Consider the following 20,083-nt stretch of genomic DNA (forward strand, 5'->3'; position numbering starts at 1 on the left):
CGGTAAATTCTAAGCTTAATGCGAAGTACAAATCCGCGGTTTGGTAAAAAATGTACACCTAATATAAAGTGCATCAAGGCTGTAAAGGAACTTTATTCATTTTAAAGGCCTAGCTTGATAATATGCAAGTAAGACATATCTTATCAAGTTATGGCGATAGGAAGAATGTTTGAGATGGACTTTGCAGAGGGGACTATTTCGTAGTTCCTCGATTACGAGTGGCAACATTCATACAGGACGAGCTGCTTCCGGTGGAACACTTACTTTGGTATTGCAGGGGGTGCCTTCGGCTAAATTAGGCTTTCCGCAAGTTTTCTGGGCGTCGACACCCTTGATGGTGCATTTGGCCTTGCAGTTAGTGGCGTAGGTAGAATCCGGCTCACCTATAACGGCTGAACCGCTGTACAAAGTTTTACAAGCCTTCACGGCGTCATCGTCTGTCGCGACGCATTTTCCCTTCAAGCAACCCTGCGTTTTTCTCAATTAGAAGGGCTATTTATTCGACTCGTTTTGGATTCGCATACCTGTCCACCTTCGCAAGCATCAAAGTCGTCCCTCGGCAAGTTAGGAATCTTGGTCTTTTTGTTGTTCTTTTCATCAGTTATCAAACAGTCGATTTTACACTGGTCTAGATCCGACTGTTGGATGTTAATATTGCTAAGTTCAAATTCACCTTTGTCCTAACACACTCGTATTTGCTATTTCAGCAAATCTACAAGGGAAGATTTATCAGGGCTATTCAATATTTGGAGGTTTTAGCACGTAATCTTTTAAATAACTAACATAAGTAAGATCCCAGCCCCTTTTATAGTTATGGACTAAGAATGCTATGTATGTAACCTAGTTATTCTCTTTTTTAATTACAATTAGTAAAAATAATTTAAATTTAAATTTTTCCTGAAAACATTTAGATATTTTAAAACTTATAATTGTAAATAAATTATGTTATTTATTTTTATACTATGGTTTTTTTTTTAATATTTTTCATGAGATTCTGTTTATAGATATTACTGTTGACAAATCAACATTGAATCCCCTCTTTCACCCAGGCGATAAAAATGAAATTTGACTTATTTCTCTCTTTCTGGAATAGCGTCGTAAACAGCCTCCTTAAAGTCGAATAACCCTGGCATAAGTATGAAAACGCTTATAATATTTACCACATCTCCCTCAATTTTCATCCCTTGCGCGACTGCGGTTTTGAGGGCATAGTTTGTGCTCTTCTTGCACTGCTCGGCAATTTCAGGTTTGTTGGTCAATTTAAGGACTGGTGGATTTTGTCCAACTATATTTTAGAGGTTGTTACGCGTTTGTTACAAGGAATTAATTACCGTAAAGTGAGAATATAAGGCACCACCCTGCTCACCTCGTGATTTTGAAGACCCACCGCTGCCCTCGTAGGAGTAGGCTCACCTTTCCCCCGTAGGCGGATAATATTTTCGGTGAATTGCGAAAGTAGCGCCTCCGTATTCTCAGTTACGGTGAATAAAGTACTGTTCAGACTATGCAATTTTATTGGAGTCATATTAGTGGTTTATATCCGATGTCCCAGTTAATTGATAATTTTACGCTGTTCCACCAATAGAGGCCTCTATTAAATTTTTGTGGATCGCAATTGTACGACAATTGCTCACAAGAGGGCTAACGGGTTCCCCAATGAAATATCACTATTTTTAATTATCGTCTGCTATGATTTCAATGGTCGAGACTTTATTTTAATGTTCTACTGTATGAAAGTTAGAAATTAAAACCTATCATGTCTGCTTTTTCGATTAAAGCAACCTTAAATGGTAAGCAGACGACTGGACAAATTTTCATGACGTCAGGGAGTCCCTTAACTTTATTGGATGATTTTCAAATATTTGTAAAACCAAACAAATTGTACACCCTAAAATTGATCACCTACCCGAAAGTAGTAGTTGTACAATTTTTGTGGCCAACTAATTGGTCCCTAAAAGAGAATAGTCTGAACTCCCCTTAACTGATTAAAATTGAGAGTAACTTACCTCCTCCTGTGGCCAGCACAGATACTACGGCCAGAAATACAGCGACACTGATCATCATGATTGTGGATTTTGCAAAGATAACTTCTAATACCTCTTGGTTTCCAATTGCTTGATTGAATTAATCAAACTCTGCCATCCCCTTATATAGCAATTTAATTCAAGGTCTTTATATTTCAAACGAATTGTCTGAAATAGTGTTGGACATATTTTCCAATTTAACGAATAATAATCGTATCAAATTTTTTGACAGTGACCGATTTCCCATTATCCTTTATGTGTCCACTATGCTCTATAATTCTGAACGATAAATAATATTTTTCTTTGTTGGAGGGAAATAAAAGTGAATTAATCATTATCGTTGAATCGCTGTCACGTATACTTGTCATTGCAGTTTAAGCCTATTCTTCAACTTAGTTTTCCATTTAAATGGCGTTCAGACTTTACAACTTTTAAGAGCCATTTAGTTTGGCCAAAAACGTTTCCAACTAGTTGCTACTAGATTATTTTGAAAACCAAATTAACTCTTATTGCAATCGTGTATTAGTTTTATTATGGTATGAAATCTAATCATAGACGAAACGACTTTATGTGGGGTGGCGGAGTGGTTAGCACTTTCGCCTCGCAGCAAGAGCGCCCGGTTCGATCCCAACTTGTGGCACTGGGTGAAATACTCGGAACAACTCCTTCTGCGTTAAGTTTGCAAGTTCTCTCCCCACGGGTTTCCCCTTCCTTAAAAACTTGTTGAGATTAACGGAAATAGATAGTGTAGGGAGCTGTTGGCTCGCGTGGCATGATCAGAGATCGGCGGGCTCTGGGCTCTAAAGAGTCCGAGAGCTATTTTTGGACGCGAGCTCAACTCTTCTGGAAAAAAAGAGAAGAGCGCGAGCTCCACTCTTCGGGAAAAAAAAAGAAGAGCGCGAGCTCCACTCTTCGGGAAAAAAAGAGAAGAGCGCGAGCTCCACTCTTCGGGAAAAAAAGAGAAGAGCGCGAGCTCCACTCTTCGGGAAAAAAAGAGAAGAGCGCGAGCTCCACTCTTCGGGAAAAAAAGAGAATAGCGCGAGCTCCACTCTTCGGGAAAAAAAGAGAAGAGCGCGAGCTCCACTCTTCGGGAAAAAAAGAGAAGAGCGCGAGCTCCACTCTTCGGGAAAAAAAGAGAAGAGCGCGAGCTCCACTCTTCGGGAAAAAAAGAGAAGAGCGCGAGCTCCACTCTTCGGGAAAAAAAGAGAAGAGCGCGAGCTCCACTCTTCGGGAAAAAAAGAGAAGAGCGCGAGCTCCACTCTTCGGGAAAAAAAGAGAAGAGCGCGAGCTCCACTCTTCGGGAAAAAAAGAGAAGAGCGCGAGCTCCACTCTTCGGGAAAAAAAGAGAAGAGCGCGAGCTCCACTCTTCGGGAAAAAAAGAGAAGAGCGCGAGCTCCACTCTTCGGGAAAAAAAGAGAAGAGCGCTAGCTCCACTCTTCGGGAAAAAAAGAGAAGAGCGCGAGCTCCACTCTTCGGGAAAAAAAGAGAAGAGCGCGAGCTCCACTCTTCGGGAAAAAAAGAGAAGAGCGCGAGCTCCACTCTTCGGGAAAAAAAGAGAAGAGCGCGAGCTCCACTCTTCGGGAAAAAAAGAGAAGAGCGCGAGCTCCACTCTTCGGGAAAAAAAGAGAAGAGCGCGAGCTCCACTCTTCGGGAAAAAAAGAGAAGAGCGCGAGCTCCACTCTTCGGGAAAAAAAGAGAAGAGCGCGAGCTCCACTCTTCGGGAAAAAAAGAGAAGAGCGCGAGCTCCACTCTTCGGGAAAAAAAGAGAAGAGCGCGAGCTCCACTCTTCGGGAAAAAAAGAGAAGAGCGCGAGCTCCACTCTTCGGGAAAAAAAGAGAAGAGCGCGAGCTCCACTCTTCGGGAAAAAAAGAGAAGAGCGCGAGCTCCACTCTTCGGGAAAAAAAGAGAAGAGCGCGAGCTCCACTCTTCGGGAAAAAAAGAGAAGAGCGCGAGCTCCACTCTTCGGGAAAAAAAGAGAAGAGCGCGAGCTCCACTCTTCGGGAAAAAAAGAGAAGAGCGCGAGCTCCACTCTTCGGGAAAAAAAGAGAAGAGCGCGAGCTCCACTCTTCGGGAAAAAAAGAGAAGAGCGCGAGCTCCACTCTTCGGGAAAAAAAGAGAAGAGCGCGAGCACAAGCTCAGCGGCTAAGAATAAAAGAGAAGAGCTTGAGCGCGACCTTCAGCGCCGCCCTTAGAGAGCAAAATTTAAAACAATTGATTCCCGCCTTTCTTCACGAATCACATCACGTGGTGCTTTTTCTGAATGTAAATTTCCCAGAATCTATCGGCCTCTGAGAGAGGGCGCTTCAAAATACGAGCAGACCGCGACCTTTAGCTCTTCCTCTTAAAAGAGTGCGAGCGCGGGCTCCCACTCTTGTACTAAAAGAGAAGAGCCCGAGCTCAGAAATTTGGTTTTTGCCTATCTCTGGGCATGAAGGGCTGGCCACCACCGAATTAATGGCTTTAAAAGTCGCTTGATGACTTAGGCTTAAGGTGGTACCTTGGGAATTACCCTAGCTGATTATTGGTGTTGTTATTGTTATTGTTGTTATTGTTATATTAGTTTTTTATCTTCCAAATTATAATGTTTACATAAATTTCTTCGTAAAATTTTTCCAATTAAATTGTTTAAATTTCAACAAAGTTTCCTGCTTTCATAGAATTTTGAACTATTATATTTTGTTTTAATTTCTTAATAGTACATATTTAAAAACATTAGGAACAAAATCTGACGAATCAATATCCGTATAATTAAAGGACCGAACGTTCAAGGTATCTGAAAAAAGAGCATAAAAACCATAAGGGTTTTTAATCCAACCATGGGGAACAAGTTGGTCGAAATTCATGGGAAAACAATATGAAACCAGAGATAAGAAATTCAGAGTCAGGCATATCATTGTTTATCCATGAATCAGTGATGGCAATTATCGATGCGCATTTAGTAGTGACGGTTTTGGACAGTTCATCAAGTTTTTAACGAGTTTGACCATTAGCATAAGTAAAAAAAATAGAGGAGACATTGGATGTAATAGGAGGAGTCAGTAATGTGCACGGGCTAGACACTGGAGAGTAGACCATGGTTAACTAGTTAAGAACACCGCACGTTTATGTATCACCATGCAGAGGGAGAAAGGTCATTTAGAGAAGAGAACTTATCGGAAAGGCTGAAGAAGATATGAATCACGAGAAAAGCATTTAGGAATCCGAAAATCGGCACACTACGCAGAGATCCAAATTGTTGCGAAACTAAAAACGGAGGATGTCGTGTATAACCAGTGGTACGGAAAAGACGAGAATGTGGAGGAATGGAGGAGTGGACATTTTTGAGCATGGTATCAGAGGTTATATTAGTACTAGCAGGGACAAGATTTAGGTTCCATTGCCCAGCTGCTTAGCGCGTATGAAATTCTTGTTCTGCTGATAATCTGATAGGGGAATTCGAGAATAACTTTGTTAGAGCGAAGGCGAGAATTCGCGGAGCGAGTTTTCCACCTCAGTCGGAAATCTTCTACAAATGTGGGTTTGCTTCATTTAACCAGAAAAAATTTAAAAGCAGACCAGTCATCATTTCTGTTAGACTTTGGAAAACCAAATAGGAGTATATTGTTCTGGCGCGAAAGAACAGAAACTTACTTAGCACAGGCAACAAGGTTGATTTAGCTTCGGAAAGACTTTTCCTGAAGATCAAAAGTACCTTTCAATCCTAGGCCAGATAGCGAATCTCTAGATTGTAGAAAAGTAAAATGCTTCACGCCCGAAATATCAAATCCTAAATAATTGCAAGATCTATTGTAATCATGAAAAAAAATCCGCGCAAGGTCTAGCGTATTTGATGTCAAGTAGCGTAATATGCGGGCTTTTCTTTACCAAGAGTTATGAACAGGCCCATATAGAACTAGTCCATATTTCTAATTTAAGACCTTGTCCATGGTTTGATTTCACTACGTTCAAGGGCTGGGTTATTAGGACGTTGTGTTGGGCAGAGGACCTGGATAATTTTAACCACTCTAACACCCCACCTTAACCACTATTCCACCCCGGTATATTTGTAGTTAAAATTATACTATAGTTATAAGCATATTTGTGTCGGGAAATTTAGTTGTAAAAAACACAAATTCCCATAAGAAACTACGAACAATCATCCCGACACTTAGGGAAATTGGGACCTAGACCTCTCTAATACTTAATTGGCACCTATAGAAAAGAATTGGACAACGCGAGAGAATGTTCTTTGCGGGTTGGATATCTGATCCTAAGACCTCCACATCCCAAATTAAATAATTTTGAGACAATAGAGAGTAGAAGGAAAGTGAGGGTGTGGCTCCGATCCCGGGGTCGGGGTCAGGTTCGGGATCGGGGTCCGGGATTTAAGGGGTGAAATGAGGGTAAAATCGTCCAAAAGTCAATGTATTTAGGGTATTTCTCGCGACGATTTGTTTTCTCGTATATCAACATATTGTGTCCAGGCCAGCTTGTTCATTTATCTCTGCTTATCGCGAAAGACACTTGAACGTATATCTTATCACGTTTTATCGTACGGAATAAGTTGAAATGATGTAAAAATTGCTAACCTAGGCGGCGCGTGCGCAGATTCCCCGGGTGGCGCGGTTAATTTAAATTTAAGAGTGTTTTGACGTCATTGAATATTCGTTGTTAAAGTAGAATGGAAATATTTTTTAAACTTCATTTTAATATCATTGTAGTACGCTTGGCACTTGAACCTATCTCACGAGTATTTCACTGGGTGAGAGATAACGCGCGCGTGCGTGGATTACTCGGGGCGTGGTTTTCGCGGCGCGGTTAATTTGAATTTAAAACACGGATTTGAGTGTTTTGACGTCATGGAATATTCGTTGTTAAAATGACGTAGAATGGAAATATTTTTAAACTTCATTTTAATATTATTAGCACGTAAGTTTTAAATTTGATTATCATATTTTTATACCTATATTTACATATTGTAACGACTGGATTGTGGAGCAACTCGTTCCCGGAGGTTCGCGTTGTCCCCCGAGACAACGCTCTCCCCCCATCCCCCCGAGGCAGCGCTCACCCCCCATCCCCCAGAGGTGGATTGTGGGACGACCGCTTCTCTGGGAGCCACGCTCCGCCTACAAATGCCGGGGCAGCAGCCGACGAAGGACAGACCAGCTGCAGCGACAGACCAGACCCTCGCCCAGCTCTCGTTCCTGATCCACTGACCGTTCCTGACTCGACCCCGCCGCTACCACTAGATCCAGCCCCGCCGATCACTGACGCATCAAGTCCTCGGTATTCTCTCCGTCCACGCACCCATAAACCAAACTACTGCTGTAAATAGTTACTGAAATAAAGGTTTTTATCATCAAACCCAAACTTGTCGTCGCATTGGTGGAGGCGCCGCTTCGAACCCAGCGTTACCATGCCGCTCACTCTACCGCCTTTCACCGGAGCTCCTTCCGACGACGTCACCGTATGGCTCAGGCGTTTTTCCCGAATCGCCACGCTCTCTAAATGGCCAGCCGCCGATTGGAATACGTACCTGGCTCTCAACTTGGAAGGTACTGCATCAACGTATTGGGAGAATATCCTCGAAATCTCTCCTCCGCCCGATTGGGACGCCGCCACCGCTCTTCTTAAAGCCACGTTTGGAAAAGAAATCGACATCGCCGAGATCGAACACCGCTTATTCACTCGCCGCCAAGGCCCTGCCGAGCCTTTCGAGATATACTGCGCCGATATTCTACACCTCTGCAAGCAGTTGGGCCGCACGGTGGAAGAGGCAGAAAAGGTTCGATGTCTTTTGCGTGGCCTTCGCTCCGATCTCGTTCAAGACGCGGTGCAGTCTGAACCCACGTCTGTGGTTGACCTCGCCGCTACGATATCATTGCTGACAACCGCGAGAGACGCCGCGACCCGTAGCCGGACCGTAGAAAGGCAGATTCAGCTGCCGCAACCTCGTCCCGACGCCGCCCGGCTGATCCAGTACCAGCCTCGCTCATTTTCGCAGACGCCTGCTCTACCAGCTATTTCTCCTCGACAAGCAGTTACGCCAATTCCCGGGCAGTTCGCTCTGCCGCCCCCGCCCGCTCCGCAGCAGCCGCAACGTCCGCTTCGCCGTGCCGATCAGATGCGTACTCCGGAGGGTCGTCCGATCTGTTTTCTGTGCCAAGGCGTGGGCCACGTCGCCAAGCATTGCGACTCCCGTTCCGTCCATTCCGTTCACTCTGCGGTACAGGGAAACCGACAGCAGCGGTCATAAAGACAGAGGGTCCGATCGCAGCCTTGTCACAAATTCCCTCTGCCAACGACGCTTTAATCCGCCGATTATGCCGTGTTCACGGTCATCCCGCTCACGCACTCATCGACCCCGGCGCTGCTGTTTCAGCCATCAGTCAAGATTTCGTCTCCGCACATCAACTTTCAATCCAGCCCTGCGAGGTGCCGATCAAGTCCGCCAGTGGTCATATCATTTTTTCCCGGGGCCGTGTTCCAGTCAAACTAAGCATTGGAGGGTCGAAAACAACTTTCTCCGCGCTTGTACTGCCAAATCTACCCGCCGACGTTCTGCTGGGGATCGACTGGTGCCGTGATACGAAACTCGTCCTCAATTTCGGCTCCACAGACGTTCTACAACTGCCGAATACACCGTCCAGTCCTGACCACCCTGACGCAACGATGCTTGAAGATCTTCCCGGAAACCAGCCGTACCCCGAGGAGGCCCCGATCATCGCCTTTCTCGATATTGAGACTCCGATGACCCTTAAACCTTGGACGGAAACACTCCTCCCAATCAAGCTCTCCCGCTCTCCAGATTTCACGGACGCTCTCCTCACACCCAGCAGAGAATTACGTCGAAAGTCGGGCCTCGCCGCGCCGTTCGCTATTCTCCCGATAAAAACCGACCTCGCCGCCGCTGTTGGCAATCTTTCCTTCGACGATAAGATTTTGCAACCTGGAATGCAGATCGGTACCATCGAAAACCTGGCAATATCCACAACTACCGTTGCCACCGTCAATCACATGACAGTTCCTGACCCTCACGCGTGGCAACGCTCCACGATCGGCGCTGATTTATCCGATGCTGAACGCCGCAGAGTAGAATCCATTTTGGCCGAATTTGGCTACTGTTTCAAAAAGGCCGAAGATCCTCTCCGCCGCTCCAAGCTGCCGCCGCATACTATCAACACCCAGGGACATTTGCCCGTTCACCTACCGCCACGCCGCACGTCATTCGCCGAACGAGACATTATCTGCGAAGAGGTCCGTAAGATGATGCGAGACAAGATAATCCGTCCATCCACTAGCCCATGGGCTTCACGCGTACGACTCGTCGCCAAACAAGACGGCACACCCCGCTTTTGCATTGATTTCCGCCGTCTCAACGATCTGACAAAGCGAGACGTTTACCCGTTGCCAAGAGTTGACGACGCTCTGGATCGACTCCACGGTGCAAAATATTTTAGCACAATGGACTTAGCTAAAGGATACTGGCAGATTCCGCTCGCCGCCGACGATAGAGAAAAGACCGCCTTCTGTACACCGGACGGCCTCTTCGAATTCAACGTCCTACCCATGGGGCTGAGCAACGCCGCTGCCACTTTCCAGCGGACAATGGATGTCGTCCTTGCCGGCCTCAAGTGGAATACCTGTCTAGTCTACCTTGACGACATAGTAGTCTTCTCCGAAACATTCGAGGCCCACATTACTCGTTTAAAGCAAGTACTGGGCAGAATCAGCGAAGCCGGTCTTTCCCTCAACGCCGAAAAATGTCATTTTGCAGACAGCTCCATGTCGTATCTAGGCCACATCATATCAGAGAAAGGGGTTTCACCAGATCCAGCTAAAACACAAGCAGTTGACGCTTTTCCGGCTCCCACCACTCGAAAAGACCTGCAGTCATTCCTAGGGCTCTGCTCATACTATCGCAGATTCGTAAAGAATTTTTCAACAATCGCCCGGCCTTTGACCGAGCTCACAAGTCCGCAAGCCATATTTCAATGGGGTCAGGCACAAGCACGAGCTTTCCAGACGCTGACAGCCAAACTGACGCAGCCACCCAGTTTCTAGAGCCTTGCAACGCCGAGCCACTAAGTACCTCCTGACGAATGACGTTCTTTACCGCAAAGCCCAGAAGCGGCCTTTACTGGCGGTTCCAAGCTCTTTACGCTCTGATGTACTTCTAGCCGCTCACGATCCACCGTCCGCTGGCCACATGGGGTTTTTCAAAACATTTCGGCGCATTTCCGAGCGCTATTATTGGCCTAAACTGCAGAAATCAGTTGAACAATACATTCGCACCTGTTCCTTGTGCCAGACCCGCAAAACGCCGACGACCGGCCCAGTTGGACGACTTCAATCCTTGCCTTGCCCCGACCAACCATTTCAACGAGTCGGGATGGACTTTCTCGGGCCATTTCCCAAGTCGCGGCAAGGAAACACGTTCATTTTGGTATGCACCGACTACTTGACAAAGTGGGCTGAAATCAGAGCGGTACCCGAAGCTACCGCAGCCGAAGCTGCCGCCTTTTTCGTGGACCAAGTGGTATTTCGCCACGGCGCCCCGAAGGAACTATTGACGGACCGAGGATCACAGTTCATGGCCAAGCTGACGACGGAAGTCTTGATGCAGATTGGAACCCGCCATCTCCGTACCACCGCCTATCATCCGCAGACCAACGGCCTCACAGAGCGACTCAATAAAACTTTGGCCGACATGCTCTCGATGTATGTCGACGAAGACCACCGCAACTGGGACGACGCTATACCCGGCGTCACTTTCGCATATAATACCGCGGTACAAGAATCAACCCGAGCCAGTCCATTTTCTCTGGTGTATGGAAGAGACCCGTTCACGCCTCTCGATCGCACCCTACCAGTCGCCGACAGCATAGCCGAGGACTCTCTCACAGTTGCGGAAACCCGAGACTGTGCTCGAGCGAACATCGAGACCGCGCAGGCACGACAAGCCTCCCATTATGACGAACGCCGCCATGATGACAGCTTCACCCCCGGCCAGTGGGTGTACATCCAAAAGCCAACGAGAAAGCGGGGACGAGCGGAGAAACTTCTCCATCAATTCCATGGACCATTTCAGATCATCCAACGCACCGGTCCAGTTACCTTCACCGTCAAAACGAACCCGGGCCGCCGCCGCCACACCGAGGTCGTCAACGTTACTCGGATGAAGCCCGCCTATCTACGAGACCACGACCACCAACCCGACCATGACGACCACCAACCCGACCATGACGACCACCAACCCGACCATGACGACCACCAACCCGACCATGACGACCACCAACCCGACCATGACGACCACCAACCCGACCATGACGACCACCAACCCGACCATGACGACCACCAACCCGACCATGACGACCACCAACCCGACCATGACGACCACCAACCCGACCATGACGACCACCGACCCGACCATGACGACCACCAACCCGACCATGACGACCACCGACCCGACCATGACGACCACCAACCCGACCATGACGACCACCAACCCGACCATGACGACCACCAACCCGACCATGACGACCACCGACCCGACCATGACGACCACCAACCCGACCATGACGACCACCGACCCAACCATGACGACCACCAGCCCGACCACGAAGCAGTTAGACCCGAGGCGGGTCTTCCGGAGGGAGGGGGCATTGTAACGACTGGATTGTGGAGCAACTCGTTCCCGGAGGTTCGCGTTGTCCCCCGAGACAACGCTCTCCCCCCATCCCCCCGAGGCAGCGCTCACCCCCCATCCCCCAGAGGTGGATTGTGGGACGACCGCTTCTCTGGGAGCCGCGCTCCGCCTACAAATGCCGGGGCAGCAGCCGACGAAGGACAGACCAGCTGCAGCGACAGACCAGACCCTCGCCCAGCTCTCGTTCCTGATCCACTGACCGTTCCTGACTCGACCCCGCCGCTACCACTAGATCCAGCCCCGCCGATCACTGACGCATCAAGTCCTCGGTATTCTCTCCGTCCACGCACCCATAAACCAAACTACTGCTGTAAATAGTTACTGAAATAAAGGTTTTTATCATCAAACCCAAACTTGTCGTCGCAATATTGAAATTGTTACGCATACATGGTCCCCATTTAATATTGGGATATTTATAGTAATAAATACATAGAAAAATACTATAAAAGTTCAAAACGTATAAAGAGTCCTTCAAAGTACTTTAAAAGGATTTTATTTACGAACTAAATCCATATTTTTTTTTCAAACTTAGAAGTTAGTTTGTATGAAATACTTTCTAATACCTGAAAAATGGACTTTAGAGTGGATAATTAAGTATTTTTTCAATCCATTTACCTATATTTACATATTGGAATTGTTACAAAAGGTTCTTTTAAACGTAACTTAGTACATTAATTTATTTTGGAAGTTCAAAACGTTTTAAGAGCCCTTCAGAGTACTATAAAAGGATTTCATTTACAAACTAAATCCATATTTTAGAAGTTAGTTTGTATGAAATACTTACTAATACCTGAAAAATGGACTTTAGAGTTGATAAGATTTGTAAATATCATTTGAAACTAATAATTTTCACGCTTTATTTAAGTCAAGCAATTACATTTTTAAAAATGAAAGAAGTTAAACAATATAAAAATTTGTAAATATTGTAAATATTTTTAGGTAATAAAGAAATTAAGAATTGTTTTAATTAAAATATCTTTCATTTTCTACTACATTTTTAAAAATGAAAGACGTTAAACAATATAATTATTCTAATATAATTTCAAATTCAGGTATTATTTAAAGTACAAATGCATAATTTAGTGAAGCAATTCTTATTTAAATACTTTTATTTAATTAATTTGTGTATCTGAAATGTATTTATTGAAAAATAAGTGGGTTTTACTATTTATCACGGTTATTTTTATATATATATATATATTGGAATTGTTACAAAAGGTTCTTTTAAACGTAACTTAGTACATTAATTGATTTTAGAAGTTCAAAACGTTCAAAACGTATAAAGAGTCCTTCAAAGTACTTTAAAAGGATTTTTTATTCACTATATAATCCACTTTTTTTTTCAAAACTTAGAAGTTAGTTTGTATGAAATACTTACTAATACCTGAAAAATGGACTTTAGAGTGGATAATTAAGTATTTTTTCAATCCTTTTACCTATATTACATATTGGAATTGTTACAAAAGGTTCTTTTAAACGTAACTTAGTACATTAATTTATTTTGGAAGTTCAAAACGTATTAAGAGCCCTTCAGAGTACTATAAAAGGATTTCATTTACAAACTAAATTAATATTTTCTTCAAACTTTCAATTCGTTATAATTTGAATTTAAATGAAAACATCATGGATTATAGGTGCGTAATCTACTATTAGACCGAACGGATTAAAAATACTTAAAGTAAGTGGTTTTACTGATAAACTCTAAAGGAATTTTGGAGTTTTCTAGAATAGCAAAGTAAAACTAAAACGTAAACCAAGTTTAAAACGAAACTAATAACTGGGAGAAAGGTTGAAGTAATTTTTTGATTTTTCGTTTTTTGATTTTTGAGTTCCCTATATTATTATAAAGTAAATTAAATATAATTTTTGAAAATTTGTGATAAAAGATCTGCACCTTCGTGTTTTACATATATTTAAAAACTCGAGATTTTAATTAATTGTTTTCAAAGCATGAAAAATATAGCCGATCCTTTGATTTTAATTGTAGTTAGTAGTTACTTAAAAAAAGAATAGTCGCTAGCTGACTTGGAGCTGGTGTAGTTAAATTTTAAAAATGTGTATTTTAAATTTTGTTTGTAAAAGTTTTTTTTTGAAAATGTTTAGTATTATAGTTTAAATTTATTAAATAAAATAAAATATAAATTATACATTTGGTTTAGTATTTTACTATTGCAAGTAAAATTAACAGTAATTTCAATTACTTTTTTAGTTTTTTTTTACAAATATGCAAACTATTTAGTTATTTCAAAAACAAATACGTCGAATTATTTGGTATTCGAAATACTATTGGTTAGTTTTTATATCTTTAATTTTATTTTTCAGAACAATTTCTCTTTGTCTAGCTTCTTCTAACTTTAATTTAGATGGCCTTAAAGCCAAGTATTTAACAAATTTTGTAACCAAGTAGATGGACCTTTAAACAATTTTTCAGTCATGTAGTCAAGGAAATGTTCAAATATACGTGTATTTGGTCATGTTGATGGTCAAATAGCCCAGTATGGAACTGCCAGATGATAGTCAGACGTTGAGACGAGGGTGGCGCCCGTGCCCCAGCGTCCGCGCCAGCCCCGTCGGTGCCCCGAGCCCCCGTCGACGTCTGAAATGTGAAATTTGAATTTAAAACATGGATTTCGTCTCCGAAATAATTCATGTACCCAAAATTGGACCGCAAGTTTTTTCTTTTTAGGGGAATCTCTATGGGAGTTTAACAGTACAATAAAGCTAATAGGTCCAGTTTGGTGTACATGAATTATTTCGGAGACGAAATCCATGTTTTAAATTCAAATTAACCGCGCGCCCGGGCAATCCGCGCCTCCCAGGTAATCCGCGCACGCGCGCGCTATCTTCTTGCCTAGGTTATCAAGTATCATACAACTTACATAATTTCCACTTATTTCGTACGATAAAACGCGATCGAGATATTCGTTTTAAGAAATACTCGTGAGATTGGTTCAAGTGCCAAGCATATTTAAGTACTACAATGATATTAAAATGAAGTTTAAAAATATTTCCATTCTACTTTAACAACGAATATTCCATGACGTCAAAACAATCTTAAATTCAAATTAACCGCGTCCCCCGGGGAATCTGCGTACGCGTCGCCTAGGTTATCAATTTTTACATCTTTTTATCTTATTATGTACGATAAAACTTGATAAGATATACGTTCAAGTATCTTTCGAGATAAGCGTAGATAAATGAACAAGTTGGCCTGGACACAATATGTTGATATACGAAAAAACAAATCGTCGCGAGAAATATCATAAATACATTGACTTTTCGACGATTTTATCCCCATTTCACCCCTTAAATCCCGGATCTCGATCCCGAACCTAAACCTGAACCTGGGATCGGAGCCTCGCCCTTACTTTCCTTCTACTATAGAGAGTTGCAGCTAACCCCCCCCCCTCAACAAACGTGTAGGGGAAAATTGTATGATTTGAGATTCTAAAAGTACGCTGACCATTTTACAATTTCTTACCTGGCACGTCTTGTAATATTTCAATAATAATATTGAATATTCAAATTATTCAGCTAAATAAAAATAATATTGAATATGTATTCAAATTATTCAGCTAAATAAATAAAGTGGGAATTATGACAAGCTTTTATTATAGTATGAGAATGTGTATGAAATAAAAAATCGTAAATACTATTTTTAATTGAAACGTGACGAAGCGTTCTATAGCTTAGGTCTAAATCGTTAAAATCATACATTTGTAGATATAGCGGAGACACGAGACCACGGAAACAAACAGCTCAGTTTGGACGCAATTCAAAAATGTGGTAAAATATTGTGGTGGGGCTTAAGTTTTTCCTCATCAACTCGACGACGGTTAAGCACTGAGATTTATCCTTTGGAACGCCACAATGGAAAGCAAGTGGAAGGTGGTCACCAATTTTTCTTTTATAATAAAAGCGATTGAACTTACTTTATAAATATAAAAGCAGGCCTTAAATGACGAATAAGAAAAATAATTAGCAAGTTTAATTTAAAAAGAACACATTTTGTAGGTTTTTTCCATTTGGTCAAAATATCCGAATTTATCGTTTTCTCAAACATAAATTTGTTTTTACTTACTTCTTGGGAATCCATATCATTTTTCTAAAAATATAAACACAACAGTTATCGCCGTTTTAGAAAGACATACCTGACATTCTTAACATTTTGACATATTTAAGTAATAAAACTATAATTTTAAGTTAACGTACAAGCACTCTATGGGTTTTTAGTAATTGAAGATTGAATTTAGTAATTTGAAAATTTAATTGTTTTGGTCTTTTAAAACAAAGGCTGTTGTACTTACCTTACTTATGACCATGTTTATCTAGAATGTCAGATGGGGGAAATTAATTTTTAGATTAATTTCATAGTGAACAACCACCAGGAGCGTAATAAAGATTATTGAAAATTTATAGTAGACTAGTTTTACGTACAAGAAGCTATTAAAATCGCGATTTCCATTTCTTAATCTTCTTTAAAGTACAATTTGAAAAGCTACAACTGATTTTCTTAAAGGAATGAAACTATTTCATTTAATTGCCATTTTATTAACACAAACATTGATATGAGAATTGCTAAGAAGGTTCCTAGCAATGCTTAGTTTAATACAAAAATTTATTTATAAAAATTTATTCTTTTGATGATTATGACACACACAACTGCAACCAAATAATTGGAAATTACTCCAAATTAAATGACGTTTTAACTCAAGTACTTTTGCATTTGAATCGTTCAGTACATGTTTAATTTGAGAGGGCTTTGTTAGTGGTAATTAAAACTTAGTTTTAGTTTCGAAGACCTATAGATGAAGTTATAAAACAACTAAATTGTTTTTTTTTTCATTAGACGCAGGGATTAATTTGTTCTCAATGTTCTTAAATACGTTCCTGGTACCAGGGATTGACTTATAGAAAAATCGAAAAGGTGTCCAGCATAAGGTAATTTGATAAACATTCAGTATCTACTTATCTCTACATTGTTAGCGTGAGAGTAAATTATTAGCAAGGCTAAGAACAAAAATGCTTTGAAACATTTCATCGTTTCGTTACTTCTGAAGGATGAACAAGTAGAATAGTCCATTATGAAAAGGGATAATAAAGCTAAACCCTAAACAAATTTGAAGAAATTTAAAAACTTACTAATAGCTTGTACCGAAAAGTCTTCGAGCAAACAAAAAGACCCAAAACTCGGACCAAATAGATCTTCGAGTGAAAAACTAAATTAAATAGCCAGAAATTCCAACGGTAGACTATAACACCGAAAAGAGAAACTAAGCCTAAACATTAAAAAATTCAAAACGAGTTGCATAGCAACGGAAAGCCGAATAGGGGGAGAGTGGTGATTATAAGTATATATGCATTGTTAAGTTAAAGGAACCACCTAGTGACCTATGGACTGCATTGCGGTCCTTAGGTGGTTTCTTTTAACTTATCGTTACTTCTGAGCTTAATAAGTTTTTGAAACAGGTGAAGGGAGAGTTTGTTTTGTGAACTGCACGAATGGCGGGTTTTTCTTCATTTATTTTGATTTGGAAGCTATAACACTACGGAAGGTTGTAAATTTAGCATCTTTATGGTCGTTTGAAATGTCACACATTTTTGAATTCTGAAGGATTCGCTTTCGTTGTTGCCGACAATAAATTGAAAATTATTTCATCGTCTCAATCGTTTTCAAATTGGAGCGTTTCTTAACCATGAAATATGAGCGTTACGTTGAATTCACCTTTTCAATTTCATTTTCAGTATATTTATGAGAAGCTCGATTTTAATATATTAATGAAATGTAAAACAGAGAATGGTTGTTGCTGTCACGAAAACATTTCCTCGGACAATAACGACATAGGTTTAGAACTATTGATAATAGCTCGAAACAAATTGTGAAATCTTTATGATTTTCGAGATGAAAAATATAAAAATCTTAGCTACCTTCAATTGTTTGGACTATATTTTTTTTCGTCAGTGCTTTTTTTAATATAATTATTTTTATTATATTTCATTCATTGTTTTAATATTTCTTTGTTCATAATTATGTTTTTGTTCTAAGGTTCTACATGGCGGGAACATGGGTTCTTTGCCAACGTGCCTTATTTTGAACCCATAATCGTGCTACGTAGAATCCTTAATGGGTTTGATAAAAAAACCCGTGATGTGTCTATCAACATCATCGACAGTTCACTTATAATTCATTTTGGGTTCTTTTTAAAACTTAATCTAGTTTCATAAGCAACTCGTTCCAGTTCTATGAACACCATCAAGGGTTCGTTTTTAAACCTTTTTTATTCATTTTAGGACCTTAACGGGTTTTATAAGAATTAAGATTGAGGCATTCTAACTATCATAAAAATAATCGGCAAAGTTTAGGAAAAAAATATTTATTTTATCGTGAAACATTAATGGTAATTTGACTTTTGGGATAATCGATCTTAAAAATGTAATAGGTAGCCCATAGACAACTCATCTTTATTTTCAATACGACATCGAAAATAAAAATATTGGTTTCATAAAAAATTGTGTCGGGTTGGAATAATTTGGTCCATTCTGACCAGTTTTACGGTTTTTTTCTTAAATAGGTTGCGTAAAAGTAAAAAGGACGCATCTACTTCTAGCTATGTTGAATAAAATATGATTAATATAAAGAATATCAGAAATGTAATATTTTCTTTGAAGATGATCGTTGCTCTTGAGCCAATTCAATGATTTGGTTTCTATAATGAGTCATGTTTTCCAAAAAATTCTACCGAGATCTTCGATTAACTGTACAATAACAGTTAATAGGAATAGTTAAAGAAATAGGAATTACCAAAGAAAATTATAGGAACCTCATTTTATTTTTCCAAAGCTGGAAATGTTTCTAGATTTACAAATATTTCCTTTCTCAAACACATTCCGATAGTGAAACCTTTTGGCCATTTTTTTCACTAATTACAGCTTTTTCTGGTTTGTGTTTCTTCAACTTGATTTTCAATATTTCAATAAATTTCAATATAAATTTATGAAAACAATTGGGGTCAAGGAAGAATAAAGATTTCACATTTGCGTTGATTTCGATGTTTTTTAGGCCGATTTTTGAGAGCTCGTAACTCTGAAACGAGGCTTTTTAGGACCATAGTTCATTTGACATTAAAACTCATAGGGACCCATAGAATACAATAAAACCGTTTCGGTACTCTTATCCGTAACACCCTGAATGTGCTGTAATACTGCGATCATCTACACCCTGAATAATTTCTTCTTACTAAAAATTAAAGCAGATTGTAAAAAAAAATAAAAATAAAAATACAATTAAACAAGGAATTTCATTACACAGTGATTGCCAAAAATCGTGCCACTAAATTGAAAAGTAAAGTTTATTTTAATAAATGAAATGAAATCTTTATTTAGAATGGACAACAACAGTTCGAGTAGCACCTACAAGGCAGTACGCTACAATTTTGCAATTATACAAAAATTAAATTACATCAATAAAAAAAGGGGTTTAAATTTATAGTTGTTTTAGATTCATAATATTGGAGTATTTACACGATAAGAGATCTATTTTATTTGCGGTATCGGTATACGTTCGTTGCATTCGCAACAACGGCGTTAACATTAAAAGTCACATTTTGCCGAGTTCATTGAAAGTTCATTGATGGCACAAGTGTCGGTAAGTTGGATATGTTCAGTAACCGCCATAAGAACAAAATTTCGCGTTTTCTGACGAAATTACGAATAGGTTCCATACCAAGGCAGATTAATAGATGGTTATATACATAGGGTTCTTTATTAGAAAAAACGTATGTGCAAGTTCGATAAACTTCCCTTGCACACCGTCGATTGAAGCCAAGAGGTATTCAGCACAACCACCCCATGCGCGACTCACGCAATCTTAATAGACGTTTCATGTTAATTGGGTATGTTTAGACTAAACCAATACAAAATAATAAATAATAAACAATAATAAATATTACTTACTTTTAAATGAGGATGCTAGTTGAGAGGCAAACTTTGGAAATCGCGTAAATCTGAAATTTCTAACTAACCGTTCGCTTAAATGCAAAACAAATACTAAATTGTTAAAAAAAATTAAAAAACGAAATTACATTAAAAATTAAAATTAGCAAAAAATTAAAAAATATAATATTGAATTTATAAAACGTCTGCTTTAGAAATTTAAAAATAACTGCGTGATGACATCACTTTCGCCCTAAAGTATATTAAAACAGTATTAGACAACATATACAAACTATTTGTGACTGGATAGTATAAAAGCGTAATTATTCCAAGTTACAAGAATATTGGCCTAATCGCGCAAAAAAGAAACATCTTATTAGATCGTCGATTGGCTGTCTATATTATCGCACGAAGTTTATATGTTTCATGTTTTGGG

The 20,083-nt window shown here is 40.4% G+C and overlaps 1 protein-coding gene across 2 annotated transcripts in view; it reads right to left on the bottom strand.

Moving 5' to 3' along the window:
- Positions 1 to 2,147, bottom strand: part of LOC149961141 (uncharacterized) — a 64,179-nt gene extending 62,032 nt beyond the window's left edge. The window contains exons 1-4 of one of the 2 annotated variants that reach the window (XM_090175056.1): positions 2,007 to 2,135; positions 1,161 to 1,285; positions 525 to 638; positions 265 to 468 (exon numbers count right to left, since the gene is read on the bottom strand). In XM_090175056.1, the coding sequence (XP_090031182.1) occupies positions 265 to 468; positions 525 to 638; positions 1,161 to 1,285; positions 2,007 to 2,064 (501 nt within the window). In that variant the 5' untranslated portion in view covers positions 2,065 to 2,135. Of the gene's footprint in view, positions 1 to 264; positions 469 to 524; positions 639 to 1,160; positions 1,286 to 2,006 lie in introns of both variants that reach the window. The other variant, XM_090175073.1, reaches the window with a different exon arrangement.
- Positions 2,148 to 20,083: the final 17,936 nt, after the last annotated feature.

This window comes from Leiobunum rupestre, chromosome 1 (genome assembly GCF_980474605.1).
Source record: "Leiobunum rupestre chromosome 1, qqLeiRupe1.1.hap1, whole genome shotgun sequence".
Taxonomy (NCBI): Eukaryota; Metazoa; Arthropoda; class Arachnida; order Opiliones; family Sclerosomatidae; genus Leiobunum; species Leiobunum rupestre.